The sequence below is a fragment of the Aptenodytes patagonicus genome, chromosome 4 (assembly GCF_965638725.1).
Source record: "Aptenodytes patagonicus chromosome 4, bAptPat1.pri.cur, whole genome shotgun sequence".
In the NCBI taxonomy this organism is placed as follows: Eukaryota; Metazoa; Chordata; class Aves; order Sphenisciformes; family Spheniscidae; genus Aptenodytes; species Aptenodytes patagonicus.
The window spans coordinates 63,560,411-63,583,925 of NC_134952.1; the positions used below are offsets into that span (position 1 = coordinate 63,560,411).

The 23,515-nt window shown below is 43.8% G+C and overlaps 1 protein-coding gene across 5 annotated transcripts in view; it reads right to left on the reverse strand.

The window, feature by feature from the left end:
• ADGRL3 (adhesion G protein-coupled receptor L3) overlaps positions 1-23,515 on the reverse strand; it is a 512,006-nt gene that overhangs the window by 21,025 nt on the left and 467,466 nt on the right. For 3 of the 5 annotated variants that reach the window (XM_076336963.1, XM_076336962.1, XM_076336966.1), the window contains 4 exons: positions 12,939-12,965; positions 9,471-9,639; positions 6,506-6,631; positions 3,796-3,892 (listed from right to left, as the gene is read on the reverse strand). In XM_076336963.1, the coding sequence (XP_076193078.1) occupies positions 3,796-3,892; positions 6,506-6,631; positions 9,471-9,639; positions 12,939-12,965 (419 nt within the window). The remainder of the gene's footprint in view (positions 1-3,795; positions 3,893-6,505; positions 6,632-9,470; positions 9,640-12,938; positions 12,966-23,515) is intronic. The other 2 variants (XM_076336965.1, XM_076336964.1) reach the window with 1 other exon arrangement.

Consider the following 23,515-nt stretch of genomic DNA (forward strand, 5'->3'; position numbering starts at 1 on the left):
CCAAGCAGACATCTGCTCCACTTTCTCCTCATTAACCTAACACACAGGAAAAGTCTGTTGCTTTCCCTTCATACCTTTGACTTTTCAGCCTTCAGAGTAGTAAGTTTTAGCAAACAGTCCATCCTACATGCATCCCTTTTGGTCCAGTTTTTCAGCATTGCATCCAAGTGCCTGTATCAAGACCACTTACACCAAACACCCTACAGGCAAACCTTTTTCTACTCACAAGGTAATCAATCAGCTTGATTCAGCTTTTACACCCCTGCAAGTTTTCAGCACTGGGAAAAGAAATGTAGAGCACAGGGTGGATGTGAAATAGATGGCAGAAATATCCAGCCAGACCCATGGTAGGGAAAAATTGGGCAAGGTTGAGGAGTGGGAGTGCAAGGAGCAGGAATTCCCCTGGATCCTGAAACAGAGTCCATGACCACGGGGTGGACTGGCATGCTCTTCATTTGACGGTAGAAGAGGAAATCCATGGCTGGTTTCTGTTCCCTTCGTCCTGATTTCAGTGGTATAACAACCCCAAATCCACAACATTACTAAGCCATAACAAGCAGCAAGGGGAAAAGAAGCCGGAAACATTTTGGACTAATCCGTAATTAGACATTACCTTCAGGAAATATCTGAAATGGTCGTGTATGTCTTAGGAGTCAAGAGTGAGTATAGTTTTCATTACAGAACACATTACGTCAGGCAAGTTTGGGGTTATGCCTGAAATTCCTGGTATGATAAATGAGAATAAGAAAAATAACATTATGGCCAATTACTTTGCCGGCAGGGGCAGGCGGGTAGTAGATAAAAGAGGATCTGGAGCTGAAAAAAGCCATAAGCAATGTGATATCTGCTAAATCAGAAGAAAACATAGTTACATGTCTAAAGGAGGGATGCGCTAACACAGATACCATATTCCAAACTGATGCCCAGGACCTTCATGGAGGAAGAAGAAGGGATGGGATGGTACAGAGAGATGCTGGTCATCATACAGGAATATGGACAGCTAGAGCAGTCTTGCCCGGGACTTTATCAAGCGGCAGGGGACTGTGTGTACTGTGAATGTGACCAGGGAAAAAAAGGCTTAAATGAAAAAGTACCCCGGTTGGAGGATGTCTCACTGCTTTCTGCTCCCATGACAGAAACATGAAAACTCAGCGCTGGCCCAGGACATGGAGAAGTGGAGTCGGGCCAGGACCTGGAGGATGGGGCAATTCTGGGGAGAAAGGATAATTTTCTCCTTGTTTTAGAAAGCAGGCTGCTGTCTGAAGGCTCTGGGAAAAATACCAGCGCACAAAGAATGTTTAATTTGGGATAATACAGATACTTTCATGTAAAAGGTGTCTAGGCTGGGAGGGCTGGAGAGGGACTTCTGAACAGGTATGTGAGCCTGTTGTATCAACCTCAGGCAGGGAAGGCCATACAATTCAAGGCTTGCACTTGACTCCGAGCTTTTCTTGCACACTTGTAAATAAAACATTAATGAAACAGCTCCTTTAAAGCTTGATACATATTAAAATATTAAAAGGAAGACAAGAACGGTGAAAACTGCATTGCCCCACTGGTCTGTTCAGGCTACAGCTCTATGGAGAGATTGAAGAAACAACTTATGCTCTATGCAAAGCCCTAAGACCATGAACACTTCTTTTCAGCTGGAATAAACAGGATAAAGTGTGAATTATCTGGGGCCCCATGCAGTTGGGATTACTGTTGATGTCAGGTGTATTTTCCTAGCAGAACTGACCACCTGCTGCTTTGGAGACGCTAACTCCCAAAGAAATGTTTTAACCTCCATTTTGCAGATACTTCTGTCTACCAGAAAAGAAAAAAAACAACAACAAATATTGTGCCTGCCTGTGTGAAAAAGAGGGAGGATGCCCCTGTATAATAGTACAACTTATTCAAGTCACTTAAATGTCCCACCTAAAAGGCTTCCCTTCCAAGACAGTTATCAGGCTGCTTCTGTAGTCAGTGGAGAGATCCAGGTCCTTTGGGTGATTCATCTCATCGGATGTTACACAAGGAAAATAGCTGGATGAAATCCGCTTTGAAGATGCCTCCCCTGGCAGTTCATTTCCCAACTGACCTTTAAATAACATGCACATCTAGTAACAGGCCCTTGCCACACTGGGATGAAGACTGCGCACTTGAAACCTCTTCACAGGTTTCCCAATTTACGGTCATACTCCCTTCTTTGCATGGAAAAAAAAGCCTAAACCGAAAACGTAGAGATGCCTTTCTTCTGCCGACGAGCCCAGAAGATCCTGTTCGCTAAAGCATTTCCCTTTGTAGCCTCGGCTGCATCGGAGAGCAAGTCAGCTTCTGCGCTAACTAAAGGAGCAAACTTTTCATGCATAACACATTTTGGTTTGCTGCCGAGATGGAGCAATGGATGGCTGAGGGAAACAGCGGTTCTTGCTGTAACCTTTGTGCGACAACTGATCCCCATCTAAATAAGCCCCAGAGAAGCCTGGCTGTAGCTCTCCAGTCTTTGATGCAAAGAGAGAGAGACATGCGAGGGCAACTCATGTGGATAAATCAGGCATTTGCAGTAACGGCATCTTATAGCCGTCTTTATCAATGAATCTTCAGTGTAAAGTGAAAATATCCTGGCACAAAATCCACCAGAGTGGGTTGAGGGAGAAAAGTACATCTCTGTGTTAACTACACTGCCTTCCCCTTTGCACTGATTTGGGCGATATATATAATGTTCAGAGAACTGAATCGTATACCCCCAGTTCCCCAGCCTTCAGTAGTCAATATTACTAACAGCACAGTCAAAGTCCTTCAAGCCTATCCTCAGGCAAAACTCACCCTAAAATCAGTGGGAATTCTGGGTGAATAAAGACTGAAAAAGAACCAAAGTCCCAACTCAATTCTCAGTTGAGCTTTGCAGTCCAACCATCAGGACTGGGGAAATACTTTTGATTTTCACTGTCATGAGAGAACAGCTGGGCTCAGTAATCCCAGTTCTACCCCCTCTTAATTCCAGCATCAACTGGGCAGATATACACAAAACAGAATTTGGCATCTGGTTGCTCAAGGCTAAGCCATAAAGTAATTGTACTGGAGGAGAAAGAAACCAATCTCTGAGGCTCTTTTTCTGGTATTCCCTTACCGTCATCCTCCTTCAACTCCCTGAAAAAGACTTTTTTTTAAAAAAGCTGTTCAGATTTCCTCCTGTGTCAGGCACCACATTTTGTTTGGCATATACGTTTCTGATAGCCTTTCCTCGGCAGATGTCTATAAAGTTCACATCAGTCAGTTCTTCAGACTAGGTATATTAACATCAACGCAGACAATTTTGTTCCAAGCACAGTTTTTTCTTACGTCTATGCTCTGCTGTTCATTTTTGCTTCCGTAAAGATGACAGTATTGCTACATACCCAGGACAATCAGGACTCCTGTGATGCTTAACACAGGCTGTACAGTGCCATAACGGCCCATTTTCACCGTCAGCAATGAGGCCTGACACCTCAGCAGTTTCTAGCACTAACTGTTTGCTGAGGGAGATTTCTTTTCAACTTCATTTCATTTATCTTTTTTGCTTTTCCTAACTCCCTTCCAGAAATGACAATTCTTGAAAATGCATGTGTAAAAATAAAGAAAGAAAAGGAAAAAAAGGCAACAAGCACCACAAAACCTCCTCCCAGTTATCACTGTAACATTTCTTATGTGGGAGAATAGGGTCCAGTGCCATTCGAGGTGAGGAGGAGGGGGGAGGGCGTAAAGGGGCAGCACATTTCAGACTCCTTAAAGCCATCACAAGAGTTAGAGATATGAAAAATAGTTTATAATTACCTCTGTTGAGTGAAGCTGAACTGTTTATATCTCCAGTAATAAAGGAAGACTCGGACTGCTTTCGAACTGTGTCATTCCACATCCTACGAATCCGGCTCTGAAGAGGGATTGAACCACAGCAGGTAATTAATTTTTAGCAGCTGCAGATAGGTTTTCCTCTGCCTCACTAAAGATGGCTATTGGCATGTGTAGCTCAGGATGAAACTTGTTTCTAGCCAGCTGTAAGCAAGTGGTTGCTGTTTCGCTATAACCCACCTTGTGCATGCCAGACCCTGCCTGCATAACTTCATAACACAAACGCCTACCTCAAAGAAGTGCATAATTGGATTGCTTACATCTTAATTAAAAAAAGCAATAGAAATCATATACGAGAGAAACCCAGACCTGTACGAGCTACAGATTTACCAATATAGCACCAAATAACGGAAAAATAACTTACACACAGAAGCACACATGCTTCCCGTACTATCTCAGATAGCTTCTGTCTTATTTTTTGTTAAGTGTAACAGAAGACTTGATCTGTGTCTTAGTGTCCCTGAATGAACAGAAGTTTTCTATAGCTACTATCCATCTTGGGGAATATCGGGGGAAAAAAATCCCCCACAAATGAATGACTCCTGTTCCCGTACTGAAAAAACTGTGATGGTTTTGCCATCTGTGGTATAGCTTCTGCTGCTGGGGAAACAGTGTCCCGAATATGTTTGCCTTCTGTTTTGTTTCTCAGATATGCTGTGGAGTATCTATCTCTGTGGCTTTTACGCCACTGTCTCGCTCCTCCCCAACTAGACCTTGCAAAAGGTCAAAAATCAGCCAATATGCATCTTGGGAGCGGTTCAACCACAATCCCTGTGTGAACATGACTGAGGAACCCAGGTGTCCAGGGGAAACTCTCCCTCACCTCACCTCTCAGAGTATGATGGACGTGTCCCATGGTTGCATGAAAGTGGTGCTAGGCAGTCTGGGAGGTTGGGAAAACTGGTTCCTACTGTGACAGACCATGTTTTTCCTAATTGCTAAAAATCCAGTGCTTCCCATAGTGGAATCTTAGCCATGCGAGATCTTCCAGGGCTTACTCATGTGGTCACAGTTGAAAAGTGCCTCCAGTTCTACTCATTAACTATGTAGTAACAGTGTCTCCTAATCATGCATTAGCCCTCTATAAATGGATGCACAATGTGACATGAGGCCCATACACTTTTACAGCAATTATTTTTCACCTGGACATTTAATCTATTGTATTACTCTGACATGATCCATTGTGGATTAATTATTCTGTTTCCTAAGTGCTTTTCAGAGAAAAAAGGGATCTTAGGAGTTTTCCTCCTCATGGACTTTTCTATTCAAAAGTTAGGAGTCAGATGCTTTCAATAACTCAGACTGATCTCCATCACCTGTGTGAGGTTTCTGCTGCCTATGATAGGTCTCAGGCAGTTCCATCCTTCCAAGGACAAGCTTCTGCAGGCAAAGTAATCTTCCTTGGTACCTCAAACCTTGCCTGCCACGAGGGGACTGCTGCCAGGAGACTCAGTTTACCCTCAAAAGGGCTTGTTTTCTTGTGCTGAGACTGTGAAGAGGGAGGGCCCATTAAAGTCAACTCTTCTCGGAGAGGAGGGCACCTACCCAGTAGCTAAGCTATGTAAAACCTAAATGTTGCTGGATATAGTGATTTTTAGACATTATTGATTACTGTGGGATTTGATGGCCTACTGGAGAGAGGCTCCATATTCTATTATCTGCCCTGCATAACATCCAGACCTACGTAAATGCCACAGTGGACCTCTTGGATGACATCTTGGAAACCGTTGAAAATAAATAATAATTTGCTCCAAGACATAAATCGCAAATTAGGTTTTCCTGGGAGGTTATAAACTGTTACTCGCTGCATGTCTTTCATAATTTAATAGTGGAACTGTCATGTATAATTACTTCCATTAGTAATACTGAATAAATTTGTGTTTGGTTTCTATTGATTAAGAAGTAAGCTGCTTCATTTTATATGAACTGTTTGTCCATAAATCTGCATCTGTATGTACAAGTTAGCTTCAAAATTGCTAAGTGCACAAACTACACAAAACCTGAATTTTCAGGTGACCAAAGCGTAACAAATCCAGTAACTTAATAAGATAATCTGACCCCAATGGATTCTCCTAAGAGGCCTATAAAATAAGGCAAATTGAGTGAGGCAAGGAATTGATCAAACCACCGAATGCCAGAAAGCAAGCCCTTTCACTGTGAAGGCTATTGCAAGACTCTTGTAGTCTTTTTTTAGCAAGACAAATACTTGGTTGTTATAGCATCATTCCTGTATATGGCAATAGTGGTGACAACAACCTTCAACTTGTGATTAAAGGACGTACTGGGATATAGCGTAGCTGACAAAATGCTCCCAGCTCCTGATTCCCACGGAGAGCATGCAGGACAGCTCAGGTGATGACTACCCACCTGCCTCTGGAAGGCAAATTTGGACCTTTTTATTCTCACCACAATTATTTAGAAGGTTTTTGGAGAAGCACTAATTGACATCACATCCCAAGGGAAGCCACCATGTTGAATTCAGGTCCGGGAGGGAGGGAAATCTCTGCGGGTGCACTGGGGAGAGCCCTAAGACAGCTCCTTTGGTGCCGAGAGGAGCTTCCCTCCCAGCATAGCTGCAAAGGGTATTGGCGCAGTGGTACAAAGCATTGGGGCGTGGACAAGAAGCGCAGGTTACCTGTGAGCCTGTGGAATATCTTCCAGGTGTCCGTGACCCCGAGGTTTTTCCTGAGCCGATAGAGCTCTCTGTACTTTTCCCACTACAGCAATGTGTGCGCAGGCATTTTCCATACTCTTTACGAACCTAGCCAAGGAAAGAGCAACGGTGGTTAGCAGGCAGCTCCTCCTCCAACCCACCGCCTTCCGATTTTCAACACGGCCCCTCATTTTTCCTCAGTGGTTCATTAAAACGATAGCTGTTGCAGTATGCGGGGAAGAAGCCTATTACACCTTACTGCTGAATGCTCTCGATATGTGAGCTCGCCATTTACAATGGTGTAAGGCACTGCTTTTATGCAGCAAAGCTGCTCGTTGACACCAGTCAGTTGTAGCTTCCTCTGAGGCACATCAAAGGAGCATGGGAGAAACTACAGATACACTATTTATGACTGAAAATTAATATCCTCATAGATTTGATATAAACTAGCATATTGGCTCATCAAGGTACTAAAAGTTATTGCTTCTGGCAGGGGACTAAGAAGAAAAATTCTAAAAGAAACATATAAGAACTATTGATTTTTTTTTTTTAAATTATTTCTTGCAGTCAAATTGAAACTCGAGGAAACTGTAGAGCCAGCAGCCCTAGAGATTATATTTCCAGTGCACAGGGCGGCTGGAGTGTGCTTTCCCACAGCACTGTGCAAGCCAGTCATGTTTTAAATGGGCATCGCAGTCAAACTGGGCCAGCTCCTTGCCTGGAGTAAAGCCATGCCACCTCCTTTGCTTCATGGGAACTAAGCTGACTTGTGCGAGGGCAGGATCTAAGCTTTGACTGAGCTTCAGGTGTGATTTTTTATGGGCAGCAATACCCAGAAACCAGATGGGACAAGACTGAAAATGAGCAGACTGTACTGAAAAGCCAAAAGCAGGTCACGTTGCCCATTGACAAAAAAAAAGCCCAAAAACCCCATGCATGTCCAAACACCAGTTGAGGTTTCTTGGAGCCCATGGTTAGCCGTGAAATTTTGCCAGACTATCTATGAGCATTTCAAAACTCTGTGAAACAACTGTTTAAATAGCAAATTACAGCTTTTTCACTAGGCTCTTCCTTAAGCGCTTGAGACAAACACAATACCACGAGTGCCCAATATGCTCGAGTGCCTAATCAATCCTTTGCTGCGAGAAAATAATTCAATTGCTTTAATTAGCCACCCACTGCTTGCCTCTCTGCAGCTTTTTGCTGAATTTCTAGTAAATGATAGGTAGGAAAGGAAAGGATTTTTTTTTTTCCTCCTCTCAAATAATTCCTCCCTCAGCTCTTGGGTCAGAGATGCATCCACCCCACAGCAAGGTACCAGCTGCATTCTCCTTCCCTCTATGCAGCCATAAATCAGGAGCAATCCCACAGTCATCAGTGATGGTTTAAGGGTGTAGACTGGCTTGAGACAGAAAAGAGAATGGTTCTTCCATGCTGAGTGAGCACCCCGATAGCCAAGGAGGCTGCGGTGCCATGCTGGGATGCCAGGTTAGGGACTGACCCTTTCCAAGGTGCGTTGGAGGTGAGAGGATGGACCAGTGAGAACGGTGCATAAATTCAAACTCCTCGTCAAAGAGGCACGTGCAGGTTTAATTAGAGACTGCGATGCTTCCTACATTCTTATCATCTTGCGTGGAAACTTTCTTGCTGAAAGTTTTGGGATCACCAGCAGGCAGTTGTATGTAGAGAAAGCTTTTAAGCTTTTTAAGATGCACAAATTTGAGATGAAATGACAAGGACAAAATTCTGAACCCCCAAAGTCTTCCTTTGGTTTCAAGAATGACATTTTCGCACAGCTCTGCAGATCCCTCCAGAGGCATTGCTCGCAGAGCTCACTTGCTACGATGAATTTTGCTTATGTTTTCATAGGTCAGATCTCCCTTCCCTGTCAAGGAAAATGTGGGTAACGCAGGAGCAAGCCCAGGGCTCTTGGGTGGAGAACAGACCTCAACATGGCCCTGACTTTACTCAGTAAGCCATTTCACCAAAAGCCACTGGTTACACTGAGAAACTGGGACCCAGATGTATCCATGTATAAACTCTTCCCTATGTTTATACTGGATAAAGAAACTGCCCTTTGAAACCAAGATGTACATAAACAATTATCAGCAGACATGCACAGAATTGGAGAGCTCTGTACTACTGAATTTCAGTGGAGAATAAAAAGGTTCTTAAAAATATTTATTACTGATTGTCAAAGGCTATAAGTTTGACCTACAAATACACACAGAGATTTTTATTTTGATCCCCCCCTCCCCCCCAGAGTTTACCTAAATTACTCCACTGTTATCTTGCAAATGTTAATTGGGGCATACTTAAAGTTTCACCAAGAAGCACTTACTGTGCTTGCTTTGAGGAAGATTTCCAAAAGCTCACATTAGGACCAAGCAATACAAAGGCTAATGAGCAAAGGCAGAGCACAGGTCCTTCAGTTCTTAAAAAAGTGGGGGAAGCAGCCCCTGTTACCTACCATCAACCCATATATGCTGCTATAGAAAGGGGTGATTTCCTGCAAGGACTGCAAATGAGGATGTAAAGCTCCATTTTGCTGTGAACACTCAGCCATGCGAGGACCCTCTGGATGCTCGTGGAGTCGCTCCATCTCACACTGGCATATGGGAAAGGACAATCTGGCCGATAGCAGGCAAAGCCCTTTTACAGGTTTGCTACCATAAAGCCCTGCAAACTGTCAGCTGCCTTTTCCCGTGCCTCTGATGTGCTCATCGTCAGCGCCCTGGCTGCTGAAATGCCACTGCCACATATCTTTGTTATCACCTCATTCCCCTGCATCTTGCCAGTTTCCACTCTAAATACCACCCTTATTAGGTGCACGGAGATAAATCTGTGTGAGATGAATTCAGAGCACACAGATGATGTTACACTGCGGTTGTTAGGCAACAAAACACTCTGTTACCACCCTTTTGCCGCTGGGAACCGTCTGTCTTACCTTTTTCTGGAGGACACAATGGAAAATGAATATAAACATTCCCTGCAGAGAATTGAATATGGTGAAGAGATACGCCATGATGACTGTGCTTTCATTAATATACATGAGTCCGAATGCCCAGGTCAGTCCTAATAGGCAGAGTAGTGCTATTGCACCTATAACCCAGGACCTGTTAGGAGAAACAAAAAAAAAAAAAAAGGGATTGGTTTTTCATCTACAAAACAAGGCACATGTCTACAAGCAGCAAGACTTTGCCTGTGGTTTTAGCAAAAAGAAAACAGCATATCAAAATGAGTCATAGGGAGTTTTGTCTTCAAGCTGGATGCAGTTTACAAATCTTCAAGCTTGAGGAAATATACGGAAATGGAAATGTTACAAGCATAGAAATTTATGATAACCAAAGCATATTTGTAACCACAATGTTTCTTTTCTTTTTTTTTTTATGTAAAAGCAGTGTGTATGTAAATGACATGTAGATGCTATTTCTGCAAATGGCAGGAAAAGAAAATAAACCAACCAAAACAACAACTCTAAATGTCACTTTTTTAGTGTCCACTGGTTTCACTGGGGCAGGAGTGCCAGCTGGATTAGCTTCTTTACGCTTAACACCAAGACACATGTATTGCTGCATTTTAGCTAGTCTCCCATATGCCTGTAAGCCAGATAAACAACTACAAGCAGGTGGGCAAGCCCTCACCGCTTGCCAGATCGGCTCCGCACAAGGATGCTTTCTGTGATGCTGCTTCACACTTCTTCCACCCTGCAATGAGGGGAAATATATATACACGTATAGGCGCTCACACACCACATTTGCTAAAACAGTAGCTGCTGCCACCCTTCTGCTCAGAGAAAAGTAGGGGCAGTCCTTCTTCACATCGGCTGCAAAACTAAGATTATCGCTTGATCCACCCCGAGAAGGAAGCAGGAGTAGGGGTGCAGCCACTGCTTGGTCCCAAACGTTGTTCAAACAAATATGGGTAGCCTGCAGTTTCTGCTTGCTTTCTCCCAGTGACTTTCTGCTTGGACAGACAGAGCTGAGGATATGGGATGGCTGCTGCATGTTATTTTTTTCAATGCACTTTCAGGAAAGCTGGAAGCTCTGCTGGGATGGCAGGAGAAGTATTCCGTGTTATCCTGCTAAATAACATTCAGTCATCTGCTAAATTAACTTCTCAGAGACTGATCCTCCAATACCAGGACATTAGATGCAGTGTGACAAGCAGGATAGGAACTGGGTCCTGCTCCTATCCATCTCCCTAGTTTCCACATGCTAAATTACCTACAACTTTAAAGGAATTGCTACTGCACAGGGGAGGGAGTCAACTTCTAGCTGGGAAGCGCAGCAGGAAGTGCGTAGGAAGCAGCACCGTGAGCATCCCTTTGCCCTTTCCCTCAAGGCCTTGATTTTCTCCTGTCTTCCCCTAGTATCATTAGGTGTAACATCATAAAAATGAATGCAGTGTTACCCAATCTTTGCACCCCTTCCTCACTGTTTAACCCTTCGATTCCCCAAAGCAGACAAGCCTGCAGCCAGTCAGCACCTCTGCTTCCTTGTCTGCCCCAAAGCAGCCTGGGGTGCTGCAGAAGGGCTCGCAGGGACAAGGACGTTTCTAAGCCGCTTCAGCCTTGTAGAAACTTGGCCAGGGTTTGGGTGTATTTGCGCTTCCATCTGCTAAGCAGAGCATGGGGCAAGGGGGAGAAAGATGAAGCAGCAGCAGCTTAGGGGAAAAATAAGTCCTGCAGAGGTCAGGCAGTCCACTATGGACTCCATGGCAGCTGCAGCCTTGAATCCTTTTCCTTTTAGCAGGGCTTGTCACAAACAGAAGCACACTGATGTTGTATTCATGTTTTCTGTTGTTTTTTTCTTTAGGTATTAGAATAAAAATACAGCATTAAGTCTTCCACAGAAGTTTATAAAATATGTATTATTTAACCACACAACCAGAAGAGCTCCCTAAGGTAACCGCTTATTAAGGCAGTTCTTTAAAAATCACTATTATGTATCTAGCAGACCAAAACAGCTCCTTTGAAGCACTTCCAGTCAATCCCGCTAATAAATATTTAGCACGATGCAAACTGAAAATGCACTCTCAAAATCCTTCAGAAAGGTAGCCGCCAGATAAAGTTTTCAGCTTTAGCTGCTTGGTATATTTTTCTCCCCAAGATTCCACCATCAGTGAGAGCACATTATCATCTTAATTGCATGCCAATTTAAAAAATACAAATATTATTTTTTCCTTAAAAAAATAACAAATGAAGTAGAAAACAGGTTTTTTTTCTCCCCCTTCTCTTCTCCTCCACGATTAAAAGCTTCCTGCATTTATAGAGTCTTTTAAAAATGATTCCCAGGATATCAGAAAACTATTCCGCTCTGAAGCACAGCCAATTCTTGAACCTGATTAAAGAGCCTTTGGCTGCAGAGGTGTGCAGGAGCGAAACAGTTATTTAGTGGAAATATGCTACCTTCAGTGATGGAAAGGAATCTGTGGGTTAGAAGACCCTCAACAGTGCAAACTGCATGTGTTACAGTGTTGTGCTTCAGAAAACAAGACCTGGAGATAAAGAGAGCATGGAGATTACTTTGAATAGCTCCATCCCGTATCCGCAGAAAAAAAAAGAACAAAGCGATGAAAGAGAACATGGGAATGATGCTGCAAGAATGAACACAAAGGACTCTTCACCAGAAGAACAAACTGAAAGTCTACAGCAAAGTTCATTTACTTCTATTTCGTTCTACTGCGCATTACTTTTTGGTTGCAGGAGACAAAGCACAGATGCCCTAAGGCATGTAATTTCTAGGCATTTTTTGGCTTTCTTTGTAGTTATTTTTGGTGCGGCTTGTGGTTTTTGTTTTGCTCTTTGTACAGACTTGCTGTTGCTTTTGCACGGTTTTTCTCTTCCATAGTGCAATTTTATAGCAATAAAGAAACAAAACCATCCATGTTTTGGTGTAATTGAAAATCCAAGATTTACAATTAGGGACAGTTAGGTACTCCAATGAGTAAGGAGACAGTCTCCAATGCACCAAACACAGATTTGCTTGCGCTGCTCCCATTAACTAGAATGGGAATCATGGGGATTACCACCCATGCACCTTTCTGAAAATTTACTTCTGTATTTATATTACCATAAAGCACTCTCAGTGACAGAGCACAGTGGACCAGAGGGTTGCTATTGGTATAACAAGTCTGTACTACACAGGATTAACTTGGGAACGTTCACCTTGAATTCAAGTAATGTCCAATCAAAGAATATAAAGCCAATACAGTGACAATCAGTTGGCAATACATATGCAGCACATTTACTCTGCACATTAGCTGTATGCCTGACTGTTTTCCTGCACAGTTTGCTCTTCTGCCTCAAATGCGAATGACAGAAGCTTTAATGATTTTTCAATATTGATCTGACAGCTGGTTCATGAGACCACACTGATAAATGAAATTTATCAGCCATTCAGGTCATTCTTACTTGATGAAGGGTCTGTTATCCTCATAGCTAAAGAATGCGTAGACATAAAGACAAGAACACCAACATTAGAAATATAACGACACAGAGAATATAGCTTACTGCTAGTCTCCCTCCCTTCTCCCACCAGCCATCACCAAAACCAAAGGTGGATCGGCATCAGGTATGCCTGGTACACACCAGCCAGCCTGGCTCGCTGCCCAAGGGAATTGAAACACGACCAAGGACGCTGGCTTCATGCACAGAAGCGAGCATCATTAGCTGTGAGCTGCAGCTACCCCTCCTGGCTCCGATCACGCAACTGTCAATTGACTTTGAAATCTCTTTTAAAAATCATGGGTATCTCTGGAGAAGATGAGTTTTGAAACTCCAGAAGGCTTTCATGTGTTCAGGTGGCAAAACTTCACCGTGCCTCCAGCACTCTCCATCTGCGGTGCTGTAGTGTATTACAGGAACCTCTTTATTGCCGTTTACTTTTTCATAAGTGTAACTCCCAAGTTGCCAACTTACGAGCCAGACTGCAGCGTGATCTTCTTTTTGAGATAACGGCATTAGGATCTTCTAAAGCCCTGGGTGACAGAAAGCATTGACCTATTTACTCCCATTTCATGGGGAAGGACAAAGAAAGGACTCTGCCAAGCAAGAGTGCAAAGCAGTCTGCTGCAGTGAAGAAGAAGCCAAGATGGACCACTCAAAATGAGCTTCTGCCACTGTGGGGATACAAGATTAGTTGCAGCCATTTTCCTAGGGGAGTCTCCCTGACCTTCTGGGACAGGCTCTGCACCTAACTCTGCCTGAGTGGCGGATGATGTGCAACATGTGGGGAGGGCAGGCCAACTCCCAGGCCTCCTCTCCCCCCTGGTGTGGAGCTTTTGAACCTGTGATCCCTTGCAGCAGCCACCATGGGTGCCAGAAATGGAGGCTGGCTCAATATGTTCATCTCATTATCCCTGCCAACGTAGCCAGGGCCAGTCCATCCTGCTGAGACCTCCTTCCATCAATACTGGCAACCTGTCAAGCTATACCCTCTGCTAAACAAACTGCTCAACTTAGAGGGGACCCACTTCAGCCCAAGTTAGAAAGAAGCTGTATTAAAGCTGAATGATTTTCAGCAGTAACTTCTGACTGAGAGGGACACTAAGTATGTCCAAGATGAGGCTTTGTGTTTTCTCCTCACAACGGCTAATGCCATGTAGGGACAACTTCTGCACCATTCACAGGCACCTGAAGCCACAGAGGAGCTGTCTGAGTATCAACGGGAGCAGGATTTAGTCTTCATGGGAGGCAGGTGGTTTCACACAGTATATTGTGCAAAACATTGCCATTTTCTCCCCACCTTGTTCTTGGCTGAGACAGAAGAGGCAGCAATGCTGCCAGTCCCAGTTTTGCCCTGTCATGGTCACCTGGGGTCTTTGGGAAAGGGAGGGAACAGTCGTCAAATGCGCTGGATCTGGCCACACTCGTAACACTTGCCGTAACCCCACTCTGAGCAGCAAGATACAAGTAGAGGACACACCATGGGGGACAAGGTAGCTGTCCCCACATCACTGACAGGTAAGCAGTGCTATCTCAGCTCGAGCACCTACAGCATCCCTGGGCTGTAGCCCTCCCTGTCTCCATCCCCACCCCCCACCCCCAGCCACTGACAGCTCCCTGCAGCTCTGCTCCAGTATCCAACCACCCCCTTCATCTTCCCTGGCTGCCATCCCTGCAGGGATCCCCCCGGTCATCAGCTGCCACCCTTACAGCTGCTCGCCTTAGATCTTGTGCCACATCTGCCAATCGCATGAGGACATGCGGCTACCCTAGGGCACTCAAAGGCGGTATCTAACAACGCATGGGGAAAGCACAAAGCGTACCAGGATCAGGAAGGAAGAAGCAAGTGCAGAGTAGGTGGCTTGATGCAGGGAACTGAGTCCCTGCTTCCAAGACACAGCAAGGAAAGCTCAGCTCCTTTGGCTTAGCAAAACATAGGCTGAGACAGTATGACCTCTGCATCTGCAATGCATCTGGGGAGGTACCAGGAACACACAAAAACCATTGGTATTAAAAAGCTACCCCCTTAGCTGCACCAACAGGGATCTCCAGCCCACCCCAGCTGTGTAGCATGATGTTGGTCAAATCCCTCTGCTTCTCTTTGCCCTCTCATCCACTCAGCCTGCAAGATCATCGGGGCAGGTTCCCATTGTGCTCGTGGCATGTCTAGCACCGCAGGACCTGCAGCTCCCCCATGATGCAATTAAATTAAATGAAGATGTGAGACAGTCTGGAGCTCTCAGCCCAGCAATGTGGGCAGGAGCAGGGCATGAATTTCTATTACTGTGTTCACAAGCACTCAAGTTTTATGGTAAAGATTTTACTGTTGAAATGTCGCTCGTGATAGCTTATAAAAAGAGAGAATTAGGGAATTTTTTTACTCTGTTGCTGCTATCCAGACCCTCGCGAAGTTTTTCAGCGATCTGTAATAGCATTTCTTCAAGGCAGCTGAAGGCTCTGTTTCATCTTTGTACAGACAAAACACGAAATCGGTAAACTCGGATTGCCTTTTAGTTTGAGGCTAACACTTCAAAGCAGCTCAGGAGAAAACCGTCAACAAGGCCTGAGCAGTTTGTACCCCATTTCCAACCCGGATGTGCCTAGGACCCACTGCCCAAAGCAAGCAGGTGCCTAAAGAAGTGAGATTTTCAAAGACGCCTAACTCCCAAACACTTCAAATCTCCACACATAGGGCCCATAGGACTTAGTCTCTTATATCCCTCATGAAATACAGATCATTCCTTTTCATTTTACCAACTCAAGTGTTGTAAGAAGCTTAACTCTTGTGTTAGCAACAATTCGTGTCTGACAAAAGTCACTCCAGAATGTTTTTTTTTCCCCACTGGTAAAGTCTGTGAAACTGTGTCAGTATCTGCAATACATAAAAACCATCATTTAGACAAGAGAAAAGCCTTGGAAGAACCTTAGCTCACAGGAAAACGGAGCGACTAACTGGAAAAGTGAGATTATATTCACTAGTGGTACAAGGAAATAATAGTCAAAGCAGAAATTGTTGGAAAACCTAGCCTAGCACAGCTAAAGATGCTAGATCTGAAGTGCTTTCTCCCGATTTGGATAAATTCTTCCAATTCCTGGCGGTAAGGGATACAGCCCATTGAATTTAAACTACGTGACTCTGATCCCTCCATAGTTAATGGGACACTGGTACCCCTAAAGAGCAATTTAACCCCTACAAGAACAGGTATTCAAGGTAGGTGAGGTTGCGCCATTCCCTGAAGAAATACCTTTCTCTACTGACTGCAGAGGAAACCTGAATGATGGCTTAGGTGGGGGCTTCACTTTCAAATACCTGAAGTTAAAAAGCAGATCTTTAGTGGTTGGGTTATTCCTTTAACCTGCAAAATCTTACCTCACCTCCCTTGTGTTTCTTTGCAGCCCAGATGATGGATCGTGGATGGTCTACCAATCCGTATAAATACCTAATTCATTTTCTAATCTTAAAAAAGCCCTGACTTTACCTTGGGGCAAATAATTCTTAAGGTTAATTACACATCATGTGCAACTCTTTCAAAATCTTATTTAAGTTAGATGTCTTTCAATTTTCCAGAGTACTTTCTCCTTCAATGATGAGAAAGGATTGTTCATATTACCTTCTATATTCCTGTGATATTTCCAGACCAATACTTTTTTAAAAAGTTGCCAAAATTAGCTACTTATATCCTTGTTTAGATGTTTAAGGAATTTCAAAACCAATGCATCCTAAGCTCGGAAACCCCTTTCGTGCTGCCTAGCCTTTTAAAACCCCAACATGTACCTTTTTGACACAAGGCAACTGAATTGCCAGAATATACAGACAGCCCAATACAGAGGCACAGACAATCTGCAACTTAGATTATATGGTGCAAACCACTTCCATGTATGTAGATTAGCAATATCCTCGATTGCTAAAGCCTTCATTTTTTTTTGCAGCAGGAAAAGTAAGGCAAGAATTTACCGTCACACACAGATTGGTCCTAAAATGCTGCTGAACAGAGAAAGCCTGTTATCAAAAAGCAGCTATTCAGCTCTCATTTAAAAGAATAAAGTCTGGTCTTCTTACATTTTGAAAAGAGTTAACTTTTTTTTTTTTAATTTAACAAAGTGCAGTTTTTGAGCCACATTTAGAATAAAACTGGGCCTTCAATAAAACCCTATGTAACTAATCAACTTGAGGTGTTATCATTTTATGCAACCCTTTATGGTTTAACTTTACCTAACTCAAATTTATCACTCTTTTGACAATTCAAAGCATTTTCCCATCTCTCTGATAGCAGGAAGAGGCTCAGTAAGCACATGGACTAGGTGCTCGGGCCCCAAAATAACACAGTTTAGCTGGTGAGCAAAAATGCCAACTTGAGTACACAGGACCTTTAGTGGCTGTTACAGGTGATGAAACCCAAATAAAAATAGATGGATGATGTGCCCCCTCGAAAGCATTTGGAAAGACCCTTGGAATTCATTTTAATATGGCACAAATAAAGCAGAGAGACAGATGTTTCCTGCAGGCAAGCACGAGAGACACACAAAATAAAGCATGCTATTGTGTCTCCCCACTGCCTGCCAATATGAGGCAGTTGTTTGTTTTCTTTTCCCTTTTTTTTTAAATTTCAAGGATTAGAAAAGATTGATTTATCGAACTGCTGAAAATCTACAGGAAGGAGTTGGAAAGTCCAGCACTCCCCTCATAAAGCATACGGGTTCATCGCTAATTAGTGAAGGAGCATCTTCATGGTGAGAAAAATCAATCGCAAGCAATAAAAGAGTGCTTAAAGGATTTTGCCTTTGTGTTTCATGACAAAGTTACCACCTTGATGGCATGAAGCCAAACGTCTTCCTAATCACCTTCCTTAGGCTGCTGGCGTTCATCACACAGCTTTCCAAGCCTCATCTTCTGGCTCCTGCACCATCTTTGACAGGAGGTGGCCAGTCCCCTGAAGACCTCTGTAACCATCTCGAGGGTTAGCGGGCCTGTCACAGCTGTATTTGCAGAAGAAAACCCTGGCTTTACATGCCTTGGAGATCTGTAAAGGTTGGGGTCATACCTCCTGGCATAAGGGAAATTTTATATAGATTGAAAGCCACGTCTGACTTCCACCAGTAGCTCTGAAAATTTTATCCAGACAAATGAGGCCAAACCTTCCTTGGCCCTACGTGATGCCCAAGCCCAAGATTTGGGGCAACCTATGCCTGATTTTTTCTGTCAAAGGCAAAGCATCATCCCTTTCCCCCTCAACTCAACCGGAGAAGTCATGGCCTGCTTTCTGAGATTTGTTCTTAATTATCGCAATTGGAAAGAGCAATTCTGTTAAGCTCATCTCATTTTCTGTAAGTAATTAATTACCCTCAGAATTGCTTACCCTGTTTATTTCCTTCCTCCTAACTTTGCAAAGGCATGGCATGATTATTCAAACCACACTGATGTGTAACCACATATCTGATTGTTTCCACAGGATACGGATTCAGCAAAGCCTTTAGACACATTTGTATTACCCAATAGCACCAGCAGGGCTTGCTGACAAAATACTTAAAATGTATGGCCTTTTAAAACAATAATCATGATTTATGGGTTCACAGAAAGACCTTAGGTATTAATATCTTCCAGGACACTCTCTCAAATCAATAACCACCGATTGATTTTTTTTTTTTTTTTTTAATTTGGAAAGGATGACACCTGTCAGTAAGAAGATTAGTGTTTTACAATCACCATTCAACATTAACGCAGCCATCACAAAAACCCAAACAAGCAAAACCCAAAGCCAAAACAGTCAGATATTAACCAAACCCTTCTGTGAAAAACTCAAACAGCAGCAGATTGCAGCAAACAAAATTGGATGCTGCCGTCAATATCACTGGGCGAAAAAGGCACCCAGACAGAAGTGCAATCTCAGATGTTTTTTCAGCATCAGCAGGGTTTCTGCCTCTGAGGTGCTCACAAACTCTGCACTCTGGCAAAATATAAATGTGCCATATATTTTCTTGGTAGGAAGCTTGTAAATACTTCATTTTGTGCCAACTCCAAGTAATTTTTCTGGGTTTGCTTTAGGCTGCCTGTTCAAAGTTTGCTCATGCAGAGATGCAGATGAAGGCTATATAGGAGCAGCACTGAGCTACCCAGGGGACTTGGAAGCATGGTGCTTTCTTACACAGGATTCCAGAGAGATGCTAAGCCGACTGTCGGGCTTGTGAAGGCACAGTACTCTCTCTCAAGGCCATACAAGACACAAAGATCATAGCCTGAGCTCCTGTAGAAGGAAAGTGAGGCAGGCAGTTTCTAATGCCCAGCTCAGTACTCTGTGGCTAACATCTAAACTTTGCACAGGGGGAGGTTTTCCAAGGGAGAGAAAAAGCTATTCCTCATTTTCAGAAGTACCCAGATCATTTGGTCATCCTTGCAAAACACTCCTGTCAAGTTTTCCGGTGACAGGGAATGTGCCGCCTGCATATCCCAAGCACTGTTAAAACACACACTTCATTTCTCATCCGAGTTTATCCAGACCCAAACACTGGCTCGGGGGCTCTTTTTGTTCCCTAGGATCAGATTGTGCTTTCCTGGAGCGGGAATCCAGGGATGATTCCTCTCCAGAAGACATCCCTGGAGCTGCTGTGCTCTGAGCCTGCTGTCCCCAGAAGTCAGAGGAGTCCAAAAACACTGCATATAGCACAGCTGGCTGGGAAGGATAGATTTTCAATGCCCTATTCTTGAAGAGCCCACTGAGTCAGTCTTTCTATTTTGTTAGTAGGGCTGTATGAAAATCTTAACAGAAAGCTCATTCTTTACAGGCATTGCTATTTTATTTAACATTATAAGTTACAGGTAATGGCCAGTCAGGATTTTGGGTCATGTTTAACAGAGGTTCACTGTGGCTCCTGTAAGTGTTTGCATTCACTAGCTTGTGTTTCAAACCCTTTGTATTTCATCCTTTCCACCACTCACGCCAACGCTCGCACCTTCTTGAAGCTGCATGGGTGCACGTAAACTTCTCTCCCCACTTGCTGCTCCAAAGGAGTCTGCACGTTGCCACAGACCATCAGCCCTTACTTTGCCGGGAACTGAGAATGCTGAAGATAGAGGATTGGGCCTTCTGCACCCAGACACTGCACTGGGCATGCTCCCAAGAGCTGGACCCCTTCATTGTACCATGTCCTCGCTGTGCACTCCCAAGCAACCGCAAACCCAGAAGTAATGAAGGAATAAATTGCTGCTGTTCTGCAAGTCAAGTCCCCTGGTGAACCCAATGCAATATTAAATTCCAGACCCTTTGGCATCACAAACAATTTCCAAGTTGTAACGTCTTATGATTAAACAAAAAAGATCTGCAAACCAATAGATGAGTTTAAATCTCAACAGAAAAAGATGAAATAATCCTTATTGTTTCCCTACTTTCACTTGTTTCTAAAATGGCTAGAATAAAACACTAATTAGTCTTTAGTAAAAGGATACCTGCTACAAATTATCGTTCTGCATTGGTAATGTAAGCTCTTCCTATGGAAGGAGAAGAAATCTTGCGTTTTCAAGTCTAACTCATTCCTCACTGCACCAAACCCAGGATGTTTACTTTTTCTGCATTTCAATCAGCTGAGTAAATAACACTAGACTGGTAAACCTGTGTTAACCTTCCTGCTAGCACAATACTGCTGTGTTAAATCAAGGATTTAATTTAAACATTTCCGCAGATGACTTTTGGAAGTTCTATTTAACCTTTGTTTTCAATTTTCTACCTAACTCTGAGGATTTTTTTATGACTTAAGAAAACCTGCAGGACTGAAACAACAGGCTAATCTGGGGGCTGGGATTAGTCATGTCTCTTTAAATAAAATACATATGTTGAAGCAAGAAAATGAGCAGATAATCACTTACACCCATACAACATATGGGGAGAGAGGGATATGGAAACGATTTGTAAAGGAGGCATATTTTCAAAAGGGGCTTCTCAGTTTTGTGCCTGATGCTCCTCGCCCCTCGCCTTCCCCAGCCTGGGCCAGACTCCCTAAAAGAGTCCAGACTGGGCTTTGTGAGGTTTTATATAGTAATAATCAATGTTAAGTCTTTGCATTTGGCTCCTACTTTTGGCTTTTAGGTTGCACATTCTCATATTTATCTCTGTAAGCCTGTGAGCAAGAGACTCAAAGAACTCAAAGAGACTCAAGGAAAAAAAAAAAAAAGGAGTACGGTGTGAGTTTTGTTTCAAGTCAGAAACTTGGGAGAACATATACTTTTTTATTTATCCATTAAATCAGGGTCATGTGCCTTTAGCCCTGGACCATCTGAAGCTCCCACAGCAGCCAGCGAGCTGAGGGGGGCTCGTTTTGGTCAACTGGGGATTGATTTCTGAAGGCTGCAGTGTAGGACATTTTTGCATCATCCCCATTAATGGGATTTCAGCGTATGTTCTTGTGAATCCGGCCACAATACCTAAAAACATTCTCTCCTGCGTGTTCGGAATAAATACATTTTTTCCAGGGAATTTCAGGTTTTTGATATAGTGCTTATTCTATTGTTGCAGAAGATGGGATGGGAGCAGGTTTCCACAAGAGGGAAGAAAGCTGCAACAAAACTACAGTGATTAATGCCAGGATTAAACTATCTCAAGGCCCCTAATTAATAGTGTCTCTTTAGCAATAAAAGGAGCTCCCAGCTAAGATTCTGGGTCTCCCTGTCTGAAAGAAAGAAAATTAAATTTCCAGGATTACTTTCGGGTCATCCGGACTTACAGCCCAACACGCTCCTCTTTGAAGAGGTCCCCACAAGTTGTGCTTTCTAAAGAGCATCCAGGTGGCCTATGGCACAAGCCAAGCTATACCCTGGCTAAAACAATAATGCAATAAAATGGGACAAAAAGAGAAGTGAGCTGACAAAGCCCTTCTTCTCCTGCCTTCTTTCTAGTGGGTCTGCAACTGTGCTTGGCAGCTATGGCCGATGCATCGCTCTTCCAAAGTAAATAAAATAAAATCTTGTTGCCACATACTGCAGCGCAGAAGAATGTCAGGAAGTCTGGTCTGGCCAGGGGAAACGTTAACAAACCCAACTGCAGCCAGGCAGCGCCGGGGGGAGAGGGGACAGGCGCCTGTGGTAACTTCAAAGGAAAGGTTATGTCTGTAAGGAAGAGAAAGGATGGCTTCTGGTCTCTACTAGGAGAAAGGAGGTTTCACCCTCTCCCCTCCGGCCATTTGGAGATGCCCTCTGTAAATTCAGGTGCAGCAGCTGCTCAGCCCCATTGATGAATCCTTTCAATCTGCTTATATGACTTGCCTTTTATTAACTAAATAATTGCCCTCCCCACCCAATTTTCTACCAGTTTTCCATGTCAGTAACTAATGTGCCCTACATAGTGCACAATAACAGGATACAGCAAAGACAGGACCTCAGATTTCAGTAGATATGGTTAAGAGCACATCTGGATTACCATCAGTGTAGCCCCTCTTTTTTTCCCCTTACTAATGCCACGATGACTCGAATGGGCAGCATTTAAATGGCTGCAGAACAAGCACTGTACTGCCACACAACACAAAGGCATTTGGGGAGGGGGTTCATCTGAAACCCTCCATTTTGCACAGAGAATGGGGGTTAAGCATCCGGAAACACGTGGATGGTTTGTTGTGCTGCAGCATCTGGCATGGGTTGGATGAAAACTTGGTGTGCGAGGACCACAAGCAGCCACAGTACATGCCTGACCACCTGGAAAGGAGTTGATGGATGGAAAACTGAAGAACTGTGCTGGACTATTCACATATAGATGTATTTTCCTTCGTTACATAAGGCTTCCTACAGGAATGTGAATATAAAAAAGATTCAGCGTACTCCTGTCTGCAACAGTCTGAGACATTTCGCACATCTAACATCTACCCGGCACAATGGAAAAGTGCGAAGGAGAGAATTTGAGCTGCTTGACTCCAGAAATCACTCCACACGGCAGCAACCTCCGGTAAAACAGCCTCACAGCTGCTCTAAAGTATTCCAGCTGGTAATACGTCCTCGTGAGGAGCCATCTGCTAGTGAGAGTGCATCAATACCACACTGATATGCCTATAATCTCCACCTCGCAGGCTAGAGATGCAAGCAGCACAGCAGGCTTTTGCTATCCAAAAAGCTTGCGTAGTCCCTGGCTTCAAAGATCTGTCTTCCCTGCAAGCTCGTAAGGGCTGGGGGAATCAATCCTCCGAAACAACGCCTTCCCGGGTACATTTGTTGACAGTGAATCAGCTTGTGCTCATGAGCAATTTCGTGCATCCTTTGCATCCCACTTACACTCTCAGATGGTCCAGGAGTGAGACACAAGTGATGTGGGCAGAGCTACCAAAGACTAAATGATGCTCCTCGCTGCCCATCTCTGCTCACCTATGTTTGCCAACAAGCCGCAAAGAGATGAAAGAGCAATGGCCACAGTAGACCTTGAGCGCCCAGAAACAGCTATTGGAAAAGGCTGGGAAGGAAAATCCTCTCCCACCCCGCGTTTGGGGAGGCATGGGCAGAAGCTACATGCACCACCCAAAAGGCAGCCATTTTGGCATACTTATCTGCATCGCTTCATACTAAAGTGATCTTG